We start from the raw sequence: 20,898 nt of genomic DNA, 5'->3' as shown, positions 1-20,898 counted from the left end.
GGGTTCTTTGAAGCGGGCGGCATGTGGATCCCTTCCACCCACCACCAGTTTCCTTCCAGCTGTCTCTTTAAATAGCATTGATGGGTGGCAGGATTTAGCTCTCACGCGTGCCTTTACATGTATTCCTAACCTCTGAGTGCCGATCCTAAGAGGAATGACCTCATCAACAATCATGATGAAACAATGCTATACTTCTGCATCATCCTAACGATCTTTTTGCATCTAGGATAAGATTTTATTACTTTATATGATTCCAATTGGTTGTAGGAAATATAGTATAATAGTAGATAACCCTTTTTATGGCATTGAGGGCTGAAATTGGTGCCCCGGCGCGCTTGCCCCTGCCGAGCCCCGCATCTCTAACCGATTCTCGTTTGTTTTATTCCGCAGGTATGACTTGAGGTTTCCACTAAGTGTTAACAATGGCGCGGGAACGAAAATGCATCCTGTGCCACATCGTGTACAGCTCCAAAAAGGTAACTTATACACTGGAATATTGGATACTTTTTCATCCTAAAATTACCCTTTTATACAATAATATAGATATTTAATTATTATTTTTTTGTGTAGACAAAGGTGGGTATTTACCAGATCCGTCACTATTCGCCGTGCCAGTTTAGTTTACTCAGGGAGTAAAAACTCTAGGGCAGGGGTGTCCAGCCTGTGGCCCTCCAGCTGCTGCAGGACTACATCTCCCATAATGCTCTTTCAGCCTTGGGTATGGCAAAGGAGAGGAGTATGGGAGATGTAGTCCTGCTGCAGCTGTGGGGCCTCGGGTTGGAAACCCTTGCTCTAGGGATTTGTAGACCTGAGCAGACACCCCAAAGTCCCTCTTTTGAGGACAATTTCAATAATTTAACCCTTTGTGCCTGGTTGGAGAATATTCTGACCTCTTATAACAAAAAAAAAAAAAAACATGAGTGCTTTTAAATAGCCATTTTTCCTTTTTGTGATTCTCCTAGGAAATGGACGCACACATGCGCAGCATGCTACATCACAGGGAACTGGAGAACTTGACGGGCAGGTAATAATCTCGTATTGTTTTTACGTTGCATCATTTCTTTATTGTGTCATGGGGAAAAAAATAAGATTTCTTGGGGGAAAACATAGATTTTTTTATTTTTTTTTAACAATTATTTATTGTATGACGATACATAATGCTCGAAGGTGAATCCAGTTCATGAGCAGCTTCTAATTTGCAGAGTAAGTGTGCCTAAAGCAAGAACAAAGCACAATCAAAGGGGCTTATTCTCTAAATCTAAAAATCTTTTAGTGTATCATATTCCCCGAGATGCTCCCAAGAAAGAATTGAGGGTGGGCGCAGGCGGTACTGCCCTGTCCCAACTTGCATTTAAGAAGTGTGAAGTATCCCGTTGCCGTCTATATGTTTATTCAATTCTCCAGCATTCTTTCATAAAGAACCCACGCAGCCCATCTGGAACAGCCTCCAAATAAATCACCCGGGACGACATATTGGATAGGGCCGGTCCCGGTGGAATGCACCCATGTGGATGTGTGATCTTCATCCAGCCGATATGACCTCTGCCATGAACTCTGGGTTTCCATGAATTTAAATAGTATCCTAATGGGCACATTTCTGCTAGCAAAACAGCAATATAGTCTATATAACATATATAATATTTTTCTCCTGGGCACATAAATATTCCACCTGATGCTGGGGGATGTACTAGTTTCCTCACTAGGGAATCGGTTACTTTTATACACCCGTCATACAGCCCTTCGTCAAATACAAACGTTTCTAGGAAGAAAAAAAACATCGGCAATGTGCTCACCATTTTTGCTCCTGGTGTATACCGTCACGCTGACTTATGACATCACACGTAACAGACAAATAAGCTTTGTTTTTAGCATTTTCCGTACAGATTTCGTTTTTTCCACGTCTCACTAAGAAGTTCTAGTATTGTTATATTTGTATTTAAATCGCTAATTTACATATTAAGTTGAAAGTAGCTTTTTTTGGCCTGTATTGGCTCCACGTTGCGAACATCCAGGCATTATCTGTCAAATTATGCATTCAGACGCACATTTAGTAAATTTGTCCTAAAATGCACTTGAAGTTGTGATCTCTTTGCAGTCGGCAATCAGCTGCCCAGCGGGGTACTCGCTTAATTTCGGAAACATTTATTAATATGTATTATTATTCTTCATGTAAAAAATATCCATTTTGCCCCCGCCCCGTGTGATTATTATTTATAGTTTTATATAGCGCCGTCAGATTCCGTAGTGCAGTACAATGGGTCCTGTTTAGACCAGGCGTAGAAGATCACCGATCGAGGTGCATGATAGACTTCTCACTACGTCGGTGTTAAAACAACTGTTCCATGCGGCATATTTACATTAGGACGCGTATTATGTGAAGGTTTGCACAGATGCAAACATTTGTCCAGTGTGGCTGATTTCCCCCCCCCCCCCCCCCCCCCCAGCGAATAGGTCTCGCTGCATATCTCTCGTAGCTATAATAAGAGCGCCTGATATACCCGGGCAGCTCTCTCCGGTCATCTGCTGCGAGGCTGGAGTCTTCACATTCCCAACCCAGGCTTCAGCTGTCCCGGGTCGTCTTACTCGCCGGCGATTGGCCGCGTCTCCCACCCCCCTCCGTGCCGCTTCTCCGTGCGGGGAGCGAGCTCTAGGGAGGGGGAATAAAAGTAGAACGCGTCACCGAGGCTGGCCACAGCAGCCGGCACCATGCGTGAGCTTCAGAGCTGGTGCCGCTAGCTCTCCAAGCCTTCTTCCTCTATGCTGTGTGTTCTCCTCCTCGGGCCTGATTTTTACTACAACAATTCAAGAAGAAACCCCAAATTTATTATTTAATTATTTTTTTAGTAAGTTTTTTTGCCTCTTAATTGTTGGAGAAAAATCTATCCTCAAAAAAAAAAAAATCACGAGACTTCGTCTGAATTTGGTCAAAAAGTAAACTCTGATAAAACTTCTTCTGTGCCGGAAGCTTTCTCGGTTTTATACTTAAAGGAGACCCTGCCCTTGGAGGAGACACAGCATAGGTTAGAATGCCCGCGGGAAGCATCGAGTGCCCACTTTCTGCCTCTCTCCCCAGAGACTGCGACCACGAGTGCCGGGTGTGCCGAGTGACGGTGGTGGGGCTCTCGACGTACGCCAAACACATCTCCAGCCAGCTGCACAAAGCCAACGTCAATGCGCTAGACAAAGAGGACGACGCGGAGGAGGCCGAGGAGGTGTATTTCGACAAGGAACTCATCCAGCTAATAAACAAAAGGAAAGAACAGAGCCGGTAAGTCGGCAACAAGATTAAGATAGAGCCCAGCCCGGAGCGGCCGTGCCGTCGGCACGCTAGCCTACTGAAAGCGGCTGGGGAATTCAATATTTAATTATCCGCAAATGCCAAAAATAACACATGACGATGGCGGTTACTTGTCTGTAAATAGGGCAGAATACTAGAAAACCTTTTCCTAATGCAGTCTTTAGCTCTAAAAGTGTCATGTTACCTCGTGTTAGACTTTCTTCTCATTGCAGCATGTTCCTTTCTCTGAAGTATAGATTTCCCTCTTGGTGTTTCCGAGCCTTATATTGATTTGTCTGTTACCGGTGTGCGTCTGTATCATATAGTCACGCACCATTTATTGTCAAAAGGACCTATGCTGTTTAATGACTCCGAATCCGCTTGCGTAGCATAAAGATCAGAGCCTCTCGAAGCCCGAATGCACATGGCTGTATCTGATTAGGTAATAGCCCCGGGTATGGACTCGGCAAGACAATCGCAGGATCCTGGGCTAGTTTTGTACGTGTATTTTTGGGGCCGTTTCCCAAAATAGGCTTACAATTATTAAATGCTTACAAAAGAAGTTTCATTTTAACGCTTTGCGCTAACGGTTCTTGGCATTTTCTAATGATTGTCGTGGCTGCAGCACTAATATATGCGCTTTATATGTGACGGTCGAGTTTATAGACTTGTTCATGGTCTGGTTTAGCCTTATTTTCAATCATATATATTTCTATTTTAGGAAAAAGGAGGAGTGCAGCTCCACCAAAGATCAAGAAGCGGAGAGATACCAGAAAAGACGAGATGAGCGTCCTGTGTTTCAGGAGATGGCCCCACAAAACTGGCATTGTGATCCATCGCAGATGCCCTGGCAATGGCCAAACGATTGTTTTAACGCAATGCCGGTTAATTTACTGCATCCTTCTCTGAAGCTCGGTCACAACTTGCACCTTCCTGGACCTAGAGGCAGTGCCGGTTGGCATTTAAATGGTCTACCAAATCATCTTGCTCACCATGGAAACCTTGGCGGATCATGGCACTCAAATGCTGGAGGCTCTACCAGTTGGCACCATAGCGGCTCGGCCAGAAACTACCATTGGCACCAGGAGGGGAATGGAAACCTTGCGTCGATGATGCATCCTAGAACCTGTGGCGGAAACTGGCAACCAAATCCATACCACGGCAACCAGTGGAATTTTAGTAACGCTGCTGAGAGTTTCCCACAAGGACGAAACAGGCCTGTGAGACATTGCGGTTCAACTCAGGATAAAGAGAAAAGCTGGAATAAAACAAATAATACGTTCAGTAAGGAGAAGTTCGCTCGGAAAAATACAGACGCTAAGAGCAGCGCTGGTGCTCCGCACCACACACTTTCAAGTAAAGTTTCCTCTGAGAAGCCAGGGAATCATAGCAGTAAAAAGGTTCCGGAAGGCAGTCTTTCGAAAACAAAAACACTAGAAAAATCCAGTAACTCTTCTACAGCGAAACCAACTTGCCTTGGGAAGGGCAGCAACGCCACAAAGGACAAGACCCATCGATGGACTCCATATCCACAGCAAAAGGGAGCAGAAACGTCGCACACTCCAGAACCGGACCTCCAATCGCAAGTCACGGCATCAAGAAACGGTGAAAAAAAGCCAGACCAAACCCAAAATGTTCCCAAAGCGAAAGATAAAGTTATCCCCAAAACACGTGACGTGTCCGGAAAAAAGGCTCAACAAAGTGAGCCAAAGAGACCCAGGATGCCATCTTTAAAACCGCCACCTCGCCATGTGCCAGACCCAAAGCCTTCAGCAATCAAAGGAGATCAAAGAAATCCTTTGAAAGGCGTAAAACTCCAGTCCCCTGTTGGCGAGAGGCAGGACAAACCGAATGCCCCAAATTTAGATTTACACGGCGCTTCTCAAAACACATCTGATTTCAACCAAGAGAACGGCCAAAACGAGCTGGCTGAAACTCTCGGCGATGTGCTCCGAAAAGCCAAGGAAATGCTGGAAAATAGTCAGTGCCTTCAAAGTCCTTACTTTCCTTCTATGAAGGATGCAGGGGTAGGTCTGGAGAACTCGCCTACCGACCACAGAGATAATTCTTCTGCCAAGGATCCGGTACAGCCGACCGCACCGACGGCCGACCATGATGGGACAAAGATGGATAATGTATTACAGGCTAAAAGCACCTTGGAGTCTGCTGTACATTCTCCTAGCAATAGTGAAAGCTCTCTGGAACAAGTTGTCCCCAACACCGTACCTGATGCCTATCAAACAGAATCCACAGGTACAGAGAACAGCACCGAGCATCTTGATGCGGAAGGCAGCAGAATTACTCATGAAAGTCAAGATTTCCGCGAACCTGGAAGAACAGAAACCGTTTCCGAATCTGAGCTGCAGAAAGGGGCAACTTCTTCCTCCGGCGCGATTTTACCCGAGCTAAGCAAGCTTGGGCTTCCCGCGTCCCTCCAAAGAGATCTGAGCAGACACATTAGCTCGCGAAGCAAAACAGGAGCGCATCTTCCGGAGCCTAACCTTAACAACGCAAGGCGAATCCGAAACGTGAGCGGCCATCGAAAAAGCGAAACGGACAAGGATTCTGGAATAAAACCAACTCTGAGGCACATTCTGAACGCGTCTCGGAGGAATATAAACTGGGAACAGGTCATGCATCATGTGATGAAGAAGAAGCAAGAGTCGGGAAAAGGTCTGCCAAGGTTTGTAACGCTTCCTTCCTCCCATCCTTCCATCCTTTTTCCTTCCTTCCTGCAGTTACTCTCTATAAATAGTTTCACTCTATATGTGTTATCTGCTCTAAAACACTACTTAGTATAGGCCTTGATAATGTCAAATATGTATTGACATCTATATAAGAAGCTTGGGTGACCCCAGCTGTCCTGGAAATGTCCATTTAGTGACAGTGGAAAATTGCCCAAATACATAACTGTTCTCGAGGTACTTGTGTATATGTAAAAAGTAACTTTTTGATCTGGTCTGATATATACTATTTGCTTTTATTCTAGGTTTGGTATAGAAATGGTGGCACAGGTTCAAAGTGAACAAGAAGGTCTTGACTTTGATGAAGAAGCAGACTTGGGTATTGAAAGCTTCCACTGGGAAGGAACCTCTACGTGTCCTCTGTCAACACGGAAGCGGAGCCTTTCTGAGAGCAGCGTCACTGACAAGGCTTCCGTGTATATTTTTACCGGCCACGGCTCTGACACGCGTATCGAGCGGAGCAGTCCAACAACCCATTCGACACCAGCGCCGTCGGGACGGAATGAGAGTTCCCCCGTGACGCGGCCCTCAAAACAGGAGGAGGAGAGCGTCCCCATAGCACCTCCTGAGGCACCCAATGCTACTGTTCTTTCTGACCTGCCACTAGCTGAGACATCTCAAAATCAAATGGAAGACGTTAAAACTCATACCGCCTCGGACGGTCCACACGTGTCGCAGGGTGTTAGCGAAGATGTGGATTTCGGTGCAGCCGGTGGCTTTACAACCAGCACGCCGGTGGATGTAGCTACAGATAGCTGTGCATCTTCCACTGAACAGAATGATGGACAAGGGGCTGGAAAGAAGAGAAGGGCAACCGGGGTAAGAGACATACTGCTCATTGGAGCGCTTTAGCCTCTGTCTAATGATAGCTCGTGACCCGCACTAGTCGGTGAGCTTGGTTTTCATCGCTTTGTATGGCAGTCGCCGTTATCCCGGGGGTTAATAGACAGTTTTATGAAGGATACACTTTAGAGTCATATCTTACTTTAGAATGTAATTTGTATTTTACACATGTAAAAGGATCCATGTGTAAGCAGGCAGGCTGCAGCCCATGTGCTAGTGAATACAGCTGGCCTTTAATTCATTCGCATTGATGAAGCCTGTTCAAATGTTGTGGTTTTTTTTTTTTTGGTTTTTTTTTTTTTTTTTTGAAGGATGGTTCCTCCTGTCCAGAAATTCCCAGTTTGGAGAGAAACGGTAAAAAAAGAAAAATCAAAAGGAGAAAAGGTAAGCTGTTCCTAAATTTCATGTTTTCAATCCGTAACTTCCTCTGGTTGTTTAATTTGAAAAAGCGCTGAATTGGATGTTTGGGGGTTTTTTTTTGGCCCTGGGGCATGTATGTGGCCCTGTATTAAAGTAATACAGAATTCCCATTTACTATTTTATTAAACCAAACTGGCCATCACTAGCGTGCTTACTGTCCCCCCCCCCCCCCATTACCAACACGCTTTTGGCACGCTTATGGTAAATATTTCAATTTTATTTTGGTGGTGTGTCTGTGTGTGTGTATGTATATGTATGTATATATATATATATATATATATATATATATATATAATATATATTTTTTTTTATTTTTTTTTTTATTGTGACATCTCCTTACGTGTTGCTTTTTATTTCTAAAGAACGCTCTCAAGTGGACCAGCTTTTAAGTATCTCCTTAAGAGAAGAAGAACTCAACAACTCTCTGTTGGGTGTGGAAAATAGTCTTCAACAGGCTCGTACTGCTCTGCAAAATGCATATATAGAAGTCCAGCGCCTAATGGTCGCAAAACAGACGGTATGGTGTTGTCTTTATTTTGTCTATCCAACAATATATGCCTTTAGTAATGTTAGTTACATTAGAACACAAACCACTGTCAACCAGGGCACCCATTGTACAGGGCTGCTGAATATATATATATATATATATATATATATATATATATATATATATATATATATATATATATATATATATAACACAAATGGGTCAAGCCATGGGGTAAATTTTATGCAGTAAGTGTATATCGAATGTGGGAATTGATTCCGTCATCCTGAATTTTTCCTGTCGCTCCCTTAAAACGCACGTCAAATAAATAACCGTTCTCCCCGCTTTCTGTCTTCTGCGCAGCTGGCTTTGGAAATGAGCACCATGAGGACGCAGAGAATACAGATCCTGCAGGGACTTCAGCAAGGTGAGACTGTACTTAGAATCGCATGTGTGTGCGTGCCGAGGTCTGCTCGGCGGGAAGATGTCATTTATTTGGAAAAGGCTTTAAATATTGTTGGTCCCCCCCCCCCATAGTCTCCCTTTGCTTTATGCAAGGCTATCCAAGCTGCGGGGCCTTTTAATTATGTCAGGAAGATGAAACCTCAGCCCCCCTGCAAACTCTACTGCCGCTCCTCTCTGTGTTTCCATGCTCAGTGGTCCTAGTGTGCCATTTCTCCATTAAGAAAAGTCTAAACGTCTTCAGATTGATTTCATGTAATCAGGACTTCCAGCTGCCTGTCTTACTTGTTACTGTAACTACATTTCAAAGCGAGGCTTCATTTTTAACGCTCATGTTAGTTTAAAATATATTGCATCGTTATTTAAGAATGTGTTTTTAGATTGCAAGCTCACTTGAGCGCCTATCGTGTCCGTAAATAATACTGTGCTTATTGTGTCCTGTTTTCCAGTTGCGTGTGGTATATAATGATGCTATGTAAACCAATAATAGTATTTTTTGTGTAGACCCATAAAACTTCCTTTTTTTTTTTTTATCTTTAAACAGGATCTTCTGAACCAGCCAGCAAAATATCAAAGCAAGTTACCAGCCAAGAACCAGCAACACCAGTTGTCTCTCCTGGAAGTTTCTTTTCTTTTCTCCTGGAGACGCCGTACGTTGCTCCCCAGGCATCACTATCAGGTTCGGCCCTTCTAGATCCAGGCCGCGCGTTCACACCACCTACGCCCCAGGCGTCCTCTGTCGCTGACACGTTCCCCGATTCATCGGGATCCATAAAACAGGAGCCAGGCGCACCTGAAATGGAGGAAGACAACATGGTCACAAGCCCAGATCAAGCTGACCCACCATGTGAAAGCGATGGTATGGCGTTCTCATGAAACGTTTTAACATACGTGCGGAAATGCGGAAGGATCATTTTAGGCAAAAATGGGTCCTGCTAACCGAAGCGGCTTCCTCTCATATCATAGCAAATGCTTATTCATAATAAAAAATAATCTGTCCAGCCAATATCTAGCCCTCAGTAGTTTGTTCTGACAGCTTGTCACCTTTTCTCCTTTTTAATTAAATAAGAAATGTGTTTCTTGGGTGAGATTTCTTCCTTTTGTGTTAATTTTGGGCCACGTTCTTTCCCTTTACTAGGTGAAGCTTGTCGGAACTCTTCCGTATATCCGATCATTACGGCTACCATGTCTATTTCGGAGCTAACCAGAGGTTTTCCCCAACTCGATATGCCTCTGTCCGTCGATCGGCCTACAAGTTCCGATGTCCCGACGACTTCCATGTCCTGTTCATCAACCAACATAGAACAAGCAATGTGCAGCTCTGAAATCCAGTCGGTCTTCCCGAAAAGACCTTCTCGTAGCCAGCCGCAAGAAGCAAACAGCTGCTCGCCACGTCCGCCCGAAGAGCCACGAGCAGAATCAACTTTTAACAGGACCAAGAATAAAGCGGGCAAGAAAAAAAAGAAACTGCGCAAGAAGAAGACGTTGAGAGCCGCGCATGTTCCTGAAAACAGCGACACCGAGCAAGACACCTGTACCAGTAAACCAATACGGAAGATTAGGGGCTGGAAACTTTCAAAGGAGACTGCGGTCAGCACTTCGACGCCCCTAGGCCAAGAGCTTGGACGTATATCGGAGAAGGGTGGAGGGAACTGTGACAGCGATTCCAGCGTCCAGCTGGTGGAGATTCCAAGTCAGCAGTTGGAAGTGGTGCCGATAGACTCTCATTCTGACGACGACGACAAACCAGACAGCCCGTTCAAAATGGACGTCGTGGGTTCAATGGGCAGGAGTACAGAGGCGAATGACGAAGTGACGTCCACCAGTGAGTTCGGCTCAAATTACACGGAGGAACCCAAGTGAGTACGAGTATAAATCCCACACTTATAGCTTATCTACCGCCTGCGTGCAGCTCCTCCGGTACTTCCGTGCGCCCCGTTTGACTTGATATTAGTATCTCCTATGAGCTTTTCATAACTATTATGTACGTGTGTCTTTTGATCATATTTAAAAGATCTTCGACGCACCCACTGACTACCAACTGAAGTGATAAAAAATATATTAACAAAAACCAATATTCTTTTTAGTTTGTTTCTTCCTTTCAATGGCTTCTTATACTGGCATTTATTTCATATGACCGGTAACCAGATTTCTTTATTCTTCTGTAACTTTTTGCAGTGCGCCCAATAATCGAAGAGTATCGCTCACCAGGGCAAAGAATTCCTCGGGTTAGTATTTTGTTCAAACACAAGTCTTTAAAGATCTAAGGGGGTTTGTTTTTTTTTTGTTTTAGTTTTTTTTTTAACCATCCCTCTTAGTAAATCTACGTTCTTTTTCGCAGACGTATCATCAGAACCCGGAGAAGACGACGATCCTACAGAAGGCCGCTTTGAAGGACACCATGCTTCTGTTAACGCCATCCAGATATTCGAAGGCTTGCTTTATACCTGCTCTGCGGACAAAACTGTCCGCGCTTATAACCTTGTGGTGGGTTAGAACAGAATTCTGCGTAATAATAGGATTTCAGTAAGCTTGCTCATCAGCGAAGCAAATCGTGTTTGCCCCCCCCCCCCCAACCATAGTAAATTCATGGCACCCATAATGAGAAACATAGATGGGGTCCGATGGGCATCCCCTTAGTTTGCAACATTGCTATAAAGCAAGATGTATTTGGGTAAAGTCTTAATCAGAGTTCTGATTTTGTATGTTATTTTTTTTATTTTGTTGTTTTATTGCCAATAAATCAGGATGTTGAAGGAAAAATCAACGGCTAAGACTTTTAAAAAACAAAAAAACAAAAAAAAAAACAAAAACTGATGAATATAGGTAATTTAAAAATAAACAGTAGCCTGTCCTGTGCGTGGAAGAGATTTTTACGAAAAGCTGAGCTCGCATATCTTAAATAGTTAAAAAAAAAAAAAAAAAAAAAAAAAAGTTTACCTTTAAAAAGTTAAACTGAGTTTGTTTCTATGCTGCTGTCCAGCTGATAAGCATTAAAAAATATGGCTGCCAAATGGGCTGATGGTAGCATATATAATATATATCTGTTTTTTCATTAAAATAATCTGATCAGTAGGTATATTGTGCTAATGTCTCTTGCGACATCTTCAGTCGTGTTTCTTAATCTGTTTGAATTTCAGAATCGGCAGTGCGTGGGTGTCTTTGAAGGCCACACATCGAAAGTGAACTGTCTTCTGGTAACGCACACTTACGGAAAGTCTGCGATGCTCTTTACAGGTTCTAGCGACTGCACTGTCCGCTGCTACTCCGTCAAGGTATTCTTTCTCCTGCCGCTGTTATATTTGGATCCTCTTGCACAATATAGATGGCTTTTTTTTTTTTTTTTCCTGTTACTGTTAATTTAAATCCTATTCGGTCCCGCTCCATAAAGCAGCTCATTGCTAAATGTAAAAATTAAAGTATTTTTTAAGGAACTACAATAAAATCTCCACTTAACGTGGACCTGTCACCCGCACCGTATTTCCATTTTCTACCTTAATATGCTTAACCAAACCAGTGGCCTCTTTGCTTTAGATCCACATTATACTTATACATGGCCGCCCGTGAGAAGAGGCGTCTTAAGGCGAAAGACATTGTCTGTGCCAGCTTCTTACTAGTTGTTTAGTGGTTTGATCCAAGTAGGATAGTATGTCGGCTGCATTATTATTGTGACCAAACATCTGGTTTTGTGTCAATTGACTAGTGTTGGGTCTCAAAGGTAGGAGCCAGTCCCCCCGCGTTAGGATGTTTTTGTGGCCCCTTTTGTGAATTTGAGTCGTTGGGTGAATTTGTTTCTTTGTTGACCTGGATTTCCATCTTCTGTAGACTCACAAGTTTGTCGAGCAGATCGAGCTCGGGGAACGAGTCCTCTGTCTGCACGTGCGATGGAGAATCCTTTATGCGGGCCTTGCCAACGGGACCGTGGTTACTTTTTCCCTTAAGGTGAGTAGCTCTCGTGGCAGAAGAAACGTACAAGCGCCTTTGTGATCAGCGACGTAAGATGTAGTACTTGCTGTAAGGAGCCTTCTTGATGCTGCTGAAAAGGGAGTAAGTACTGAATGTTCGATGGAAGCAAGCGGGAAGGTGCTGGTGGTTTCATGGAAGAGCTCAAAGACAACGGGATTGTGAAGGAAGCCGGTGAGGTTTTATCAATGGACAAAACGGGCCAAAGAAAAAGTGACCTCCCTTGAAACGCCATCAGAGATGTGCAGGGGGGAGGAAGACTACAGTTTGTGTACAGGAGGCCTTGATGTTGATGCGGTACTGAACGCCTGTGCCTTTGAGCAGAAGAGGGGATAAAATCAATTACTTTTCTTTCTTTGTCTTTCAAGAACAACAAGCAGATTGATGTATTTGAGTGTCACGGCCCCCGGGCGGTTAGCTGCTTGGCAACGGCACAAGAGGGGGCTCGTCGACTGCTGCTCGTGGGATCCTACGATTGTACCATCAGCGTCAGAGATGCTCGGAATGGTCTCCTACTTCGAACTCTTGAAGGACATACAAAGACCGTCCTCTGCATGAAGGTGAGGAGCGCTGGCGCTTGCTGGCTTTTCCCTGCACATTATCCAGACTATGGCCTGTTATGCCGCATGATGTCGCGTATTGATCTCGGCTTTTAAATGCTTTCATGCTCAAGTGTTTGTCGCTATGCGGTAACAGGGTGGGCGAGCCATTTGTCCTGTCGCATAGAATAATACGCGAGAGCTATTAGATATGCTGTCAGATTTACCCATGGTACTACGTGGTGTCGGCTCAAGGTCTCCATGAGAGGCCGCCCCTACAAGTCGGAGGCTTGAAACGCTTTGCTTGTCTACAGACTCTTAGTTTAGCCGATAAAGCCCAGATACATCAATCTAAGTATATTCCCGTTCGCGTGGCGCAACATCTGAGGACTACGACTCATGTTTAATGACATTTTCTTTATCGTAGGGCAGTTTAAAAGAATGGATGAATAGAGGTGTCATTTTTCTTTGCTTACACATATGGATTGTATATCTTTATCCAATAAGAATATATACATTTATAAATCTTGCCTGTTACGCACATAAGAAAAGGCGTTTTTCAGAACGGTTTCGTTCTTACAGGTCGTCAATGATCTCGTGTTCAGCGGATCCAGCGACCAGACGGTTCATGCCCACAACATCCATGTAAGTATATGGATCACGCACTGAGACGTGTTCCAGACACCTAGACCTAAATAAAGCTACTGTGGCCCTCTATTATTTGTTACACGCTAATGAATTGTGTTGATCATAGCATTGAGTGCTCCGAGTAGGCAGTTAGAAGCTGGCTTCGGTAATGTTTCGTGGGTGTATTTATTGACCTTGAACTGCGTAAATAAGATGAAATGTTAACATCTGATATGAGCCTTTGGACAAGTGCTCCTCTTCCTTCTCAACAGATCTCCGATGAGTTGTGACATTTGCTGGCATCTATAATTAGATGACTTTTCATCCTAATTTTCATCCATTTCTTTTTGTCTCAGACCGGGGAGTTGGTGCGCATTTATAAAGGGCACAATCATGCCGTGACGGTGGTCAATATCTTGGGGAAGGTCATGGTGACAGCCTGCTTGGATAAACTTGTTCGTGTCTATGAGCTGCAGGTAAAGAGGATGGCTCTATGTCCGTGTTACTCTCTCTCGGTATTCCACCCTGTAAATGCATTTAAAATACTCTGTGCGTTTTTAAATGCCCTTTCCCGTAGGGTTGGATTCTGCCAAGGGGCCGCTGCACGAGGATGCTTTGAGCCCCTTACCTTTAAATAGCTGGCATGCTTTACAGAAAATCGCTTCTCTTCGTAGAAAGCAATGGAAACCTTACGGTCCTAGTCACGCTGACTAATGTTTTCACCTCTGCACGAGGTGGAGGGTGCTTCAAAATGCTTACTTCTGGCTAGCAAGCATTTATTTATAACACTTAAGCTGTAATGAGTGTACTCGGCAAGCGAAAGGCCAACCGGTCAGTGATATATTTATGGGCTTTGCTGCCCTAGACCTGTTTATAAATACAGCAGCAACTCTTGATTGCATATAAATGTTGTGGACGCATCATACAGGCCTAAGGACATGAACTATATGATATAATATATATTTAATATCATTTCTACCCAAAATAGTGTAACTCGCTTTGACTTGTGCCTGGTGGTAAAATGATTTGTCTTTCTCTCCACAAGTCCCATGATCGATTACAAGTATACGGTGGACATTCAGACATGATCATGTGTATGGTGATTCACAAAAGCATGGTAGGTGACTTATTTGTATTTTTTTTTTGTTTGTTTTCACGTTGTTTTGGTACACGCATAAATACGTACACATTTTTGTTCATAATATAATGTACCCTTAGAGTTGCAAATTTACCCTGGCTAACCGGGCTTATAGGAAAACAGATATAGCCTCACTGGTCCACGAGGATAACTTTTATTGGGACAATATAAACGAATATGTAGAGTCTCAAGGGCATTTGTGACTTCACAAGAGACATCCGAGGGTCCTAATGTTCTGTGATTCTACATCCTTTTCTATGAAAGGACTTACCTCCTACAGATGCCAGGGCTTATGGGGAAATGGTATTAGTGTGTGATGTAAGCATGCGTGTGTATGGTATTAGTGTGTGTGATGTAAGCATGCGTGTGTATGGTGTTAGTGTGTGATGTAAGCATGCGTGTGTATGGTGTTAGTGTGTGTGTTAATTGGGGTTAGGTTAGGGGTTGGGGTTAGGTTAGTGGTGCACGGTAGAGGGGGATAGTGTGTGTCGTTGTGTGTTTTAATGTTATGCGTATTTCTGCTTTTACCAATTCCTCCTTTCTTGTAGATCTACACCGGTTGTTACGACGGCAGTGTGCAAGCTGTGCGCCTGAACCTAATGCAGAATTACCGCTGCGGGGTAAGGCTAATCTCGTAGAAACATCTGTGACGGAGCACGCAGGGTTCCTGGACACGTGATGTCTCTCCTTCAAAAAAAAAATCACATTTTCTAGTCATCATGTTAGAAATATTTTAGATTAAGTTTTGTTTTTGCTTGGGTTAAAGAAAACATATGAATTAACCAAAGTGTTTGTGATGACGTTTATGAAACCATTTATGTTCAGAAATACAAATACACGGGGCGACAAAAGTGACCTTTAAAGCCAAGAAAAAAGAACCCCCAGCATGTAAGACGTTACTAGCGTGAGTTCTTCTTTTTTTTTTTTTGGTAGTGGCACGGCTGCTCCCTTATATTTGGTGTTGTGGACCACCTGAAGCAGCATCTGCTTACTGATCACACCAACCCCAACTTCCAGACGCTGAAATGCCGATGGAAAAACTGTGATGCCTTCTTCACGGCTCGAAGGGGCTCCAAGCAGGTAGGAATTCACAATGAAATGTAGCCCGCTCTAGTTGGATTCCAGCTCGTTAGCTTCATTATACATAGTAAAGGGCCAACCCCAAGGACCAAGAGAGCTTGCCTGGCCCTGTGCAATGTGTAGTTAAACATTATTTCTTCAGACCTAAATTATACATTATGCAGGACCAGCTCAGCCAGCTCTTGCCAGTGACGTTCCTTCATAATGAATAGTAATTCTCCTGCAAAGTCTCCCTTTGGGGTAAATAAACCCAAATGTGTTTAGTAAAAGAAAAAGAAAAAAAAAAAGGATTCTCGAGCCAAAGATTGAAAAGTGATCTTATTGCCCACCACAGCACCAAGTCCAATGGTCAAAAAATAGCAACGGGGCTGCACTTACTTTCTAGCTGGGACCCCCAATGCGTTACTGGAGGGCTCTCCTGTACCAGACATGTAAGACATGGTTTTTATGTGAATCTATAACTCGGAACGCCTTTGTCTGCGTATCTAACCCCCAACGGACGTCTTCTCTCGGCAGGATGCGGTAGGACACATGGAACGTCATGCAGACGAGGACAGCAGATTAAACATTTAATCAAGCGCATCTCCTCCCATATTGGGAAGTTTTGTATTTAAACAAAAAAAAAAAAAAAGCGTCGAGCTGTTTTACAGACCTTGGCCGTCTTGTGATTCGCAAACATTCCCTCGTCGACGGGAAAACTCGCAAGTCACGGCCCCGATCTATATGCCAATCGCCGCACAAAGCAACAGCTTCCAAAGCGCCAACTGGTTCCGTTGTTGGTAAGCTTTGAAAATCCATTGTTCTGTTACACAACCTTGTTCTAAAGCAGCTGACCAAAAATATCTCATTTAATTTCATTTTTTTTTTCTTTTCATGGGCACAGCATGGGGAAAAAAAACACATTTTTTTTAAACTGATTGCCTTAGCAATGTTTAAAAAAACAAACCACTTCTCCACCATTTTTCTAAGGTTAGCTTTAGAAGGGTACTGTTATCCGTTTATATATATATATATATATGATGTTACTAACTGGTGGGCTTAAGAGCAGTCCTGCTAATACTTTTTGTTAGAAGTTTTGTTTATTCTCACAGGACCTTCTCAATATTTCCTTTTTTTTTTTTTTCATTAATGTATAAATGGCTGGAAATCTAAAAAAAAAAAAAAACAAGCAAAAAATGATGTGGTAATGTTTCCCCCTCCTTGAGTGTGAAATGTTTGTACTATGCATACCACTGGTTCTCTGTTAAAGAAAACTTAGAACATGACACCTTTTAGTTTGCCTCGATAATGAAAGAATGGGTAACAAAACAGAATATTGGTTAACGGAAGTATCGGGCTTCTGAGGACATGGCTGTAGCTTTGTGTTTGAAACAACCTGATGTCAAGCCCCCAAGAATAACAAGGCACGTGGGCATCTCAAGAGAGACCCAAGTACCCAAGTACCTGCTAAGTATAGGTACTCCAAGTGATAATTATGTTAGATTGGTGGAGGGGAACACTCTTTGAAACTGACCAGATGACCTGCTTCGCAGCTGTTTAGAAGGCTGGGAACGCATGCGTGACTCTAAACCGAGTGGTGATGACGTGAGGGTGAGTTTTGTCTCGGGCCTCTCTCACCGCTTGGGTTGCATCTGGTACTATTGATTTGTCTGCTCATATCTTGAGTAAAGGGGAGAACCCACCCTTCACCGATCATTGCAGTACTGAAAAAAAGCCAGACGGCGCTTCCATTTAAAAAATGGCCGCTGTTTTTTTGTCATAAGAGCGACTCCTAAATACCTGTTTGAGTTTTTGTTGTTTGCGTGTTGTTTTTTTTCCCTGTGGGCACATACATTTATCGTTACAAGACTTTCCCCAGCACCACTGACCAGCGTGGGTATCGCTACTATACCATTTTAAATGGCCGCCCCCTGTCTTCAGAAAGAGGAGGCCATCACGGGCAGGTAGCGGATTTTGAGTGTTAAATCATTTCCTCGGCATGGGGTAGCTTGGATATCTACTTGTATTCCTTTGTCTTCCGATGACCGTTTGCTTAACCGCATGTCAGGAGACGGGTGAATGCCGGTTTGTCTTGTAGCTCAATACCGGGCGGTGGGACACCAACCAGAAGCTGACGGTACGGCATGTTCAAAAGGAAGGCATTCAATTGTTACAAAACATCCGCAGAAACATGAGTTTTTATTCAGATAAGGGTGCTTATTTTTTTTGAGTTTGGTTTGTAAGAGTGTGCAAAAGGTGTGTCTGTGTTTTCATAATTACCTGCCGCTTGGATTAAATGGCAGGTTCTTCTTCCCACCTAAGACCCCAAGTTAACCGTTTAACATTTTTTTTTATTATTTTTTTGCCTCATTTTAATCAAACTATATACATTTCATGTAAAACGATGTGTTCGTTAAGGGCCTCTGTTTTTTTTTATTTAAATGTTTATTAGTTTAATTTAATTGACATTTAATTTTCCGCTGGGTGCGGCGTTTCTGTGTAGAGCTGAACAAAAGCCGCCCATCTCCAAAAACAAAGTATTATCGGCCGCTTCAGGGGGGGCAGTTACTGTGGGCATTAACCCCGGGGAATGCATATCCCGTAACGTTAACGATCAGGTGCAGTCGGGATCCCTTGAAGGAGGCTACAAACTATTATTAATCGTATTTACTGAAGTCTAGCAAGATAGTCGTGACGTGATCAGATTTTGTTATTAAGGGGTTATGTGTGACTGGTGTGTAAGTTTGGGTTGTATTTTAGTTCTTTTAATGTGTCTTCCAATTGTAAGGTGGTCTTTTTTTTTTTTTTTTTTTTTTTTTTCTCTCCCTAGTGAAATTTAAGTGAACTTTTGGGTTGTTGTATTGTTTGAGAAGTTCACACATTGTTCGGATGTTTTGTTGCAGACCCGCCGCCATCCAAAGTTCCTTTTATTCCTTCTGTTCGGCAGATCGGGTTAAATACCATCACTGTTGGCAAAAGAGCTGCTGTCGCCCAGCTTCTCACCCCCCCCGGACCTTTCTAAGAGTTACTTCAAAGGCAAGGGGTCTATAATAAAATCACAGGCCAGGGTTTGGTTACCATCCCTTGGTATGGAAGGACGGTAACGATGGTGAAGACAGGCTAGGTAACTCTCGGTCCATCAGTCGCTGCCAGCGCGGGTTTCTATGCTTTATCCCGTGAGGAATAGGGTCCGAGCCCAGGTGCCGGTACCAGGTCCTGACACGCTAGCGGTCCATTCGGGTATTGAGATCATACGTGTGTGCTGTGGCATGTGTTATGTTGACGTGCTCTAAGGATATAGTAAGACATACAGGTAGTCTGGGAGTATCGCTTCTGACTGTTCTTTTAAGGCAGTTTGCCTTAAATATATAGAAATGCTCACATTTGCAAGTGGTTTGTTTGAGTGATTTATAGCTGTAACAACTATAATGTTCACATATAGGGGGGGGTTAGTTATGTTTTGTAAACCCCCCCAGTCCATTCTGCATGGCGTTAGGACAGTTGCTAAATGTTCTAAAGTACAAGTCTTCAGAAAAATAAGATTGGTTGTGGTTGTAATGAAACCATACGGTTTTTTATAGGTTTATTCAGAGTAGGTGAGCGCGTAACAGTGTAAGATCGCACGAGAATGCGGAGAGAGATTGCTTCCGGCCAAACACAATTTCATTTTTTACTACCTGTTTGTTTTCATAGCATCTCTCTCTCCGACCCATTATGTTTTGGCCTTTATTCGATGAAGAAGACAATGCAATATTTACTCCTCTGGCCCCCACTTGGTTAAACTGATGATATAGGCCAGATGATAAGCGTATAAATGGTGCGCTCAGGCCGCCTCTCCCGTTAATGTGTTTTTCTTCTGGCTGGTGGTTCCATGACTTCTGCGTATGATATGAAGTACGTACATGGTTCTGGTTCAGCCTGTGTGTATTCTATGCCCGCACCTTGCCCTTTACTCTCCATGTTTGAACATGCAGTATCAGCTTCTGTTGGGTCTCGTCGTACGGCGAGGTGTTTTGTTTGCCTTGTTTTTTATTTATTTTTTATAATATTTGTGTGGTTGGGGGAAAAAAACCCCCTAATGTCTTCTTCTCCTCTCTCCTGCTTTACAAAACTCATCCCCATCTTTTTTGGGGCTAACTTAGTAACAGGGTAAGGGCCACAGCCGGATAGCTCTGCTTTAGGACCTACACGACAAGCAGATCCAGCAGAATATGCACACATCAGCCGCTTCAGGAGTTACTTAGCCATCAAAATGTAACTCCAGTGTCACGGAGAGCTAACATTTGTACCATGCGTGAAAACAGCCGCTATGGCGTATATTCACACACACTCTAACACAATACACCATACACTTACACACACACACACACACCCTCTAACACCATACACTTACACACCCTCTAACACAACACACCATACACTTACACACACACCCTCTAACACAATACACCATACACTTACACACACACCCTCTAACACAATACACCATACACTTACACACACTCTCTAACACTGTACACTTACACACACACCCATTTTCTTTCCCTTTTACCTTCTGCAGAGCCTATCTTCAGTGCTGCTCGCAAGCTCCCACACTACTACCCCAGGGTTACGCGCCCTCTCTGCTGGGCATATTGCTGTAAAGTCACAGACTTAAGCCGGGTTACTTTCCATCTTAGTGAATACTCTAAGACGCTGTCTGTTGAGAACATACAGCCCTCCGCACCAAGGCCCTCAGAGCTTCCTAGTAAGAGGGGGGTAACATGTATGTGGAGCTCTCACCTTGTTATTGAACTAGAGTCCAAAAGGGGGGCCAGCAGACATCTGAATGTCTTAACGTTAAAGGGCAGAGTTGGCCGCGAGTATTTAGATATTTAAATAACCATTAGAAACTCCAACTATTACTCAGATTCTGTGCCGCCAACAAACCACGGGTCACATTTTAGTGAGTAAGGCCCACTGTTAAGAAATTAAAAATGTCTCATCATCAGCTCTACAAGGATCACATTACGTCTTTTATGTTGCCAACTCTCTTCCCAGGAAACAGCTGTCTAACGGGGAGGAACAAATCAAAATAAAACATTTTCGTTTTCTTTTGCATTATTATTTTTTACCCGAGTGTAACTTTTAACGGTTTCTATACATTACACTTCTTACAGCGCTCATCAAATCTGGATTGTGTTGTAGCATCCCAGTGTTTGTGAATAATCCATCATGTTTAATAGCAATGCTGACTGTTCTCTCAGTATTATGCAGACTGTGAACATTAAACTCAGTAAGTGTTAACATTTAAAAAAAAAAAAAAAAAAAAACTATATAAAAGTCAAGCAATAAAAACT

At 43.4% G+C, this 20,898-nt stretch overlaps 1 protein-coding gene across 1 annotated transcript; it reads left to right on the top strand.

Annotated features, from left to right (window-relative positions):
* The first annotated feature begins 422 nt into the window (after nucleotides 1-422).
* Nucleotides 423-16,153, top strand: LOC149284678 (zinc finger protein 106-like). The gene is made up of 21 exons (XM_089496308.1): nucleotides 423-476; nucleotides 963-1,024; nucleotides 3,074-3,268; nucleotides 3,999-5,960; nucleotides 6,267-6,840; nucleotides 7,176-7,248; nucleotides 7,647-7,801; nucleotides 8,135-8,198; nucleotides 8,778-9,092; nucleotides 9,372-10,092; nucleotides 10,430-10,461; nucleotides 10,575-10,720; nucleotides 11,374-11,508; nucleotides 12,059-12,175; nucleotides 12,565-12,756; nucleotides 13,318-13,380; nucleotides 13,719-13,838; nucleotides 14,408-14,479; nucleotides 15,049-15,120; nucleotides 15,434-15,580; nucleotides 16,097-16,153. Exons 1-21 carry the CDS (start codon nucleotides 423-425, stop codon nucleotides 16,151-16,153), a joined length of 5,328 nt encoding a protein of 1,775 aa, XP_089352434.1.
* The last annotated feature ends 4,745 nt before the right edge of the window (nucleotides 16,154-20,898 follow it).

The sequence above is a fragment of the Sceloporus occidentalis genome, unplaced genomic scaffold (assembly GCF_023333645.1).
Source record: "Sceloporus occidentalis isolate IW3139 unplaced genomic scaffold, rSceOcc1.0.p SCAF_89, whole genome shotgun sequence".
In the NCBI taxonomy this organism is placed as follows: Eukaryota; Metazoa; Chordata; class Lepidosauria; order Squamata; family Phrynosomatidae; genus Sceloporus; species Sceloporus occidentalis.
This window is presented reverse-complemented; position numbering and strand designations above follow the sequence as displayed.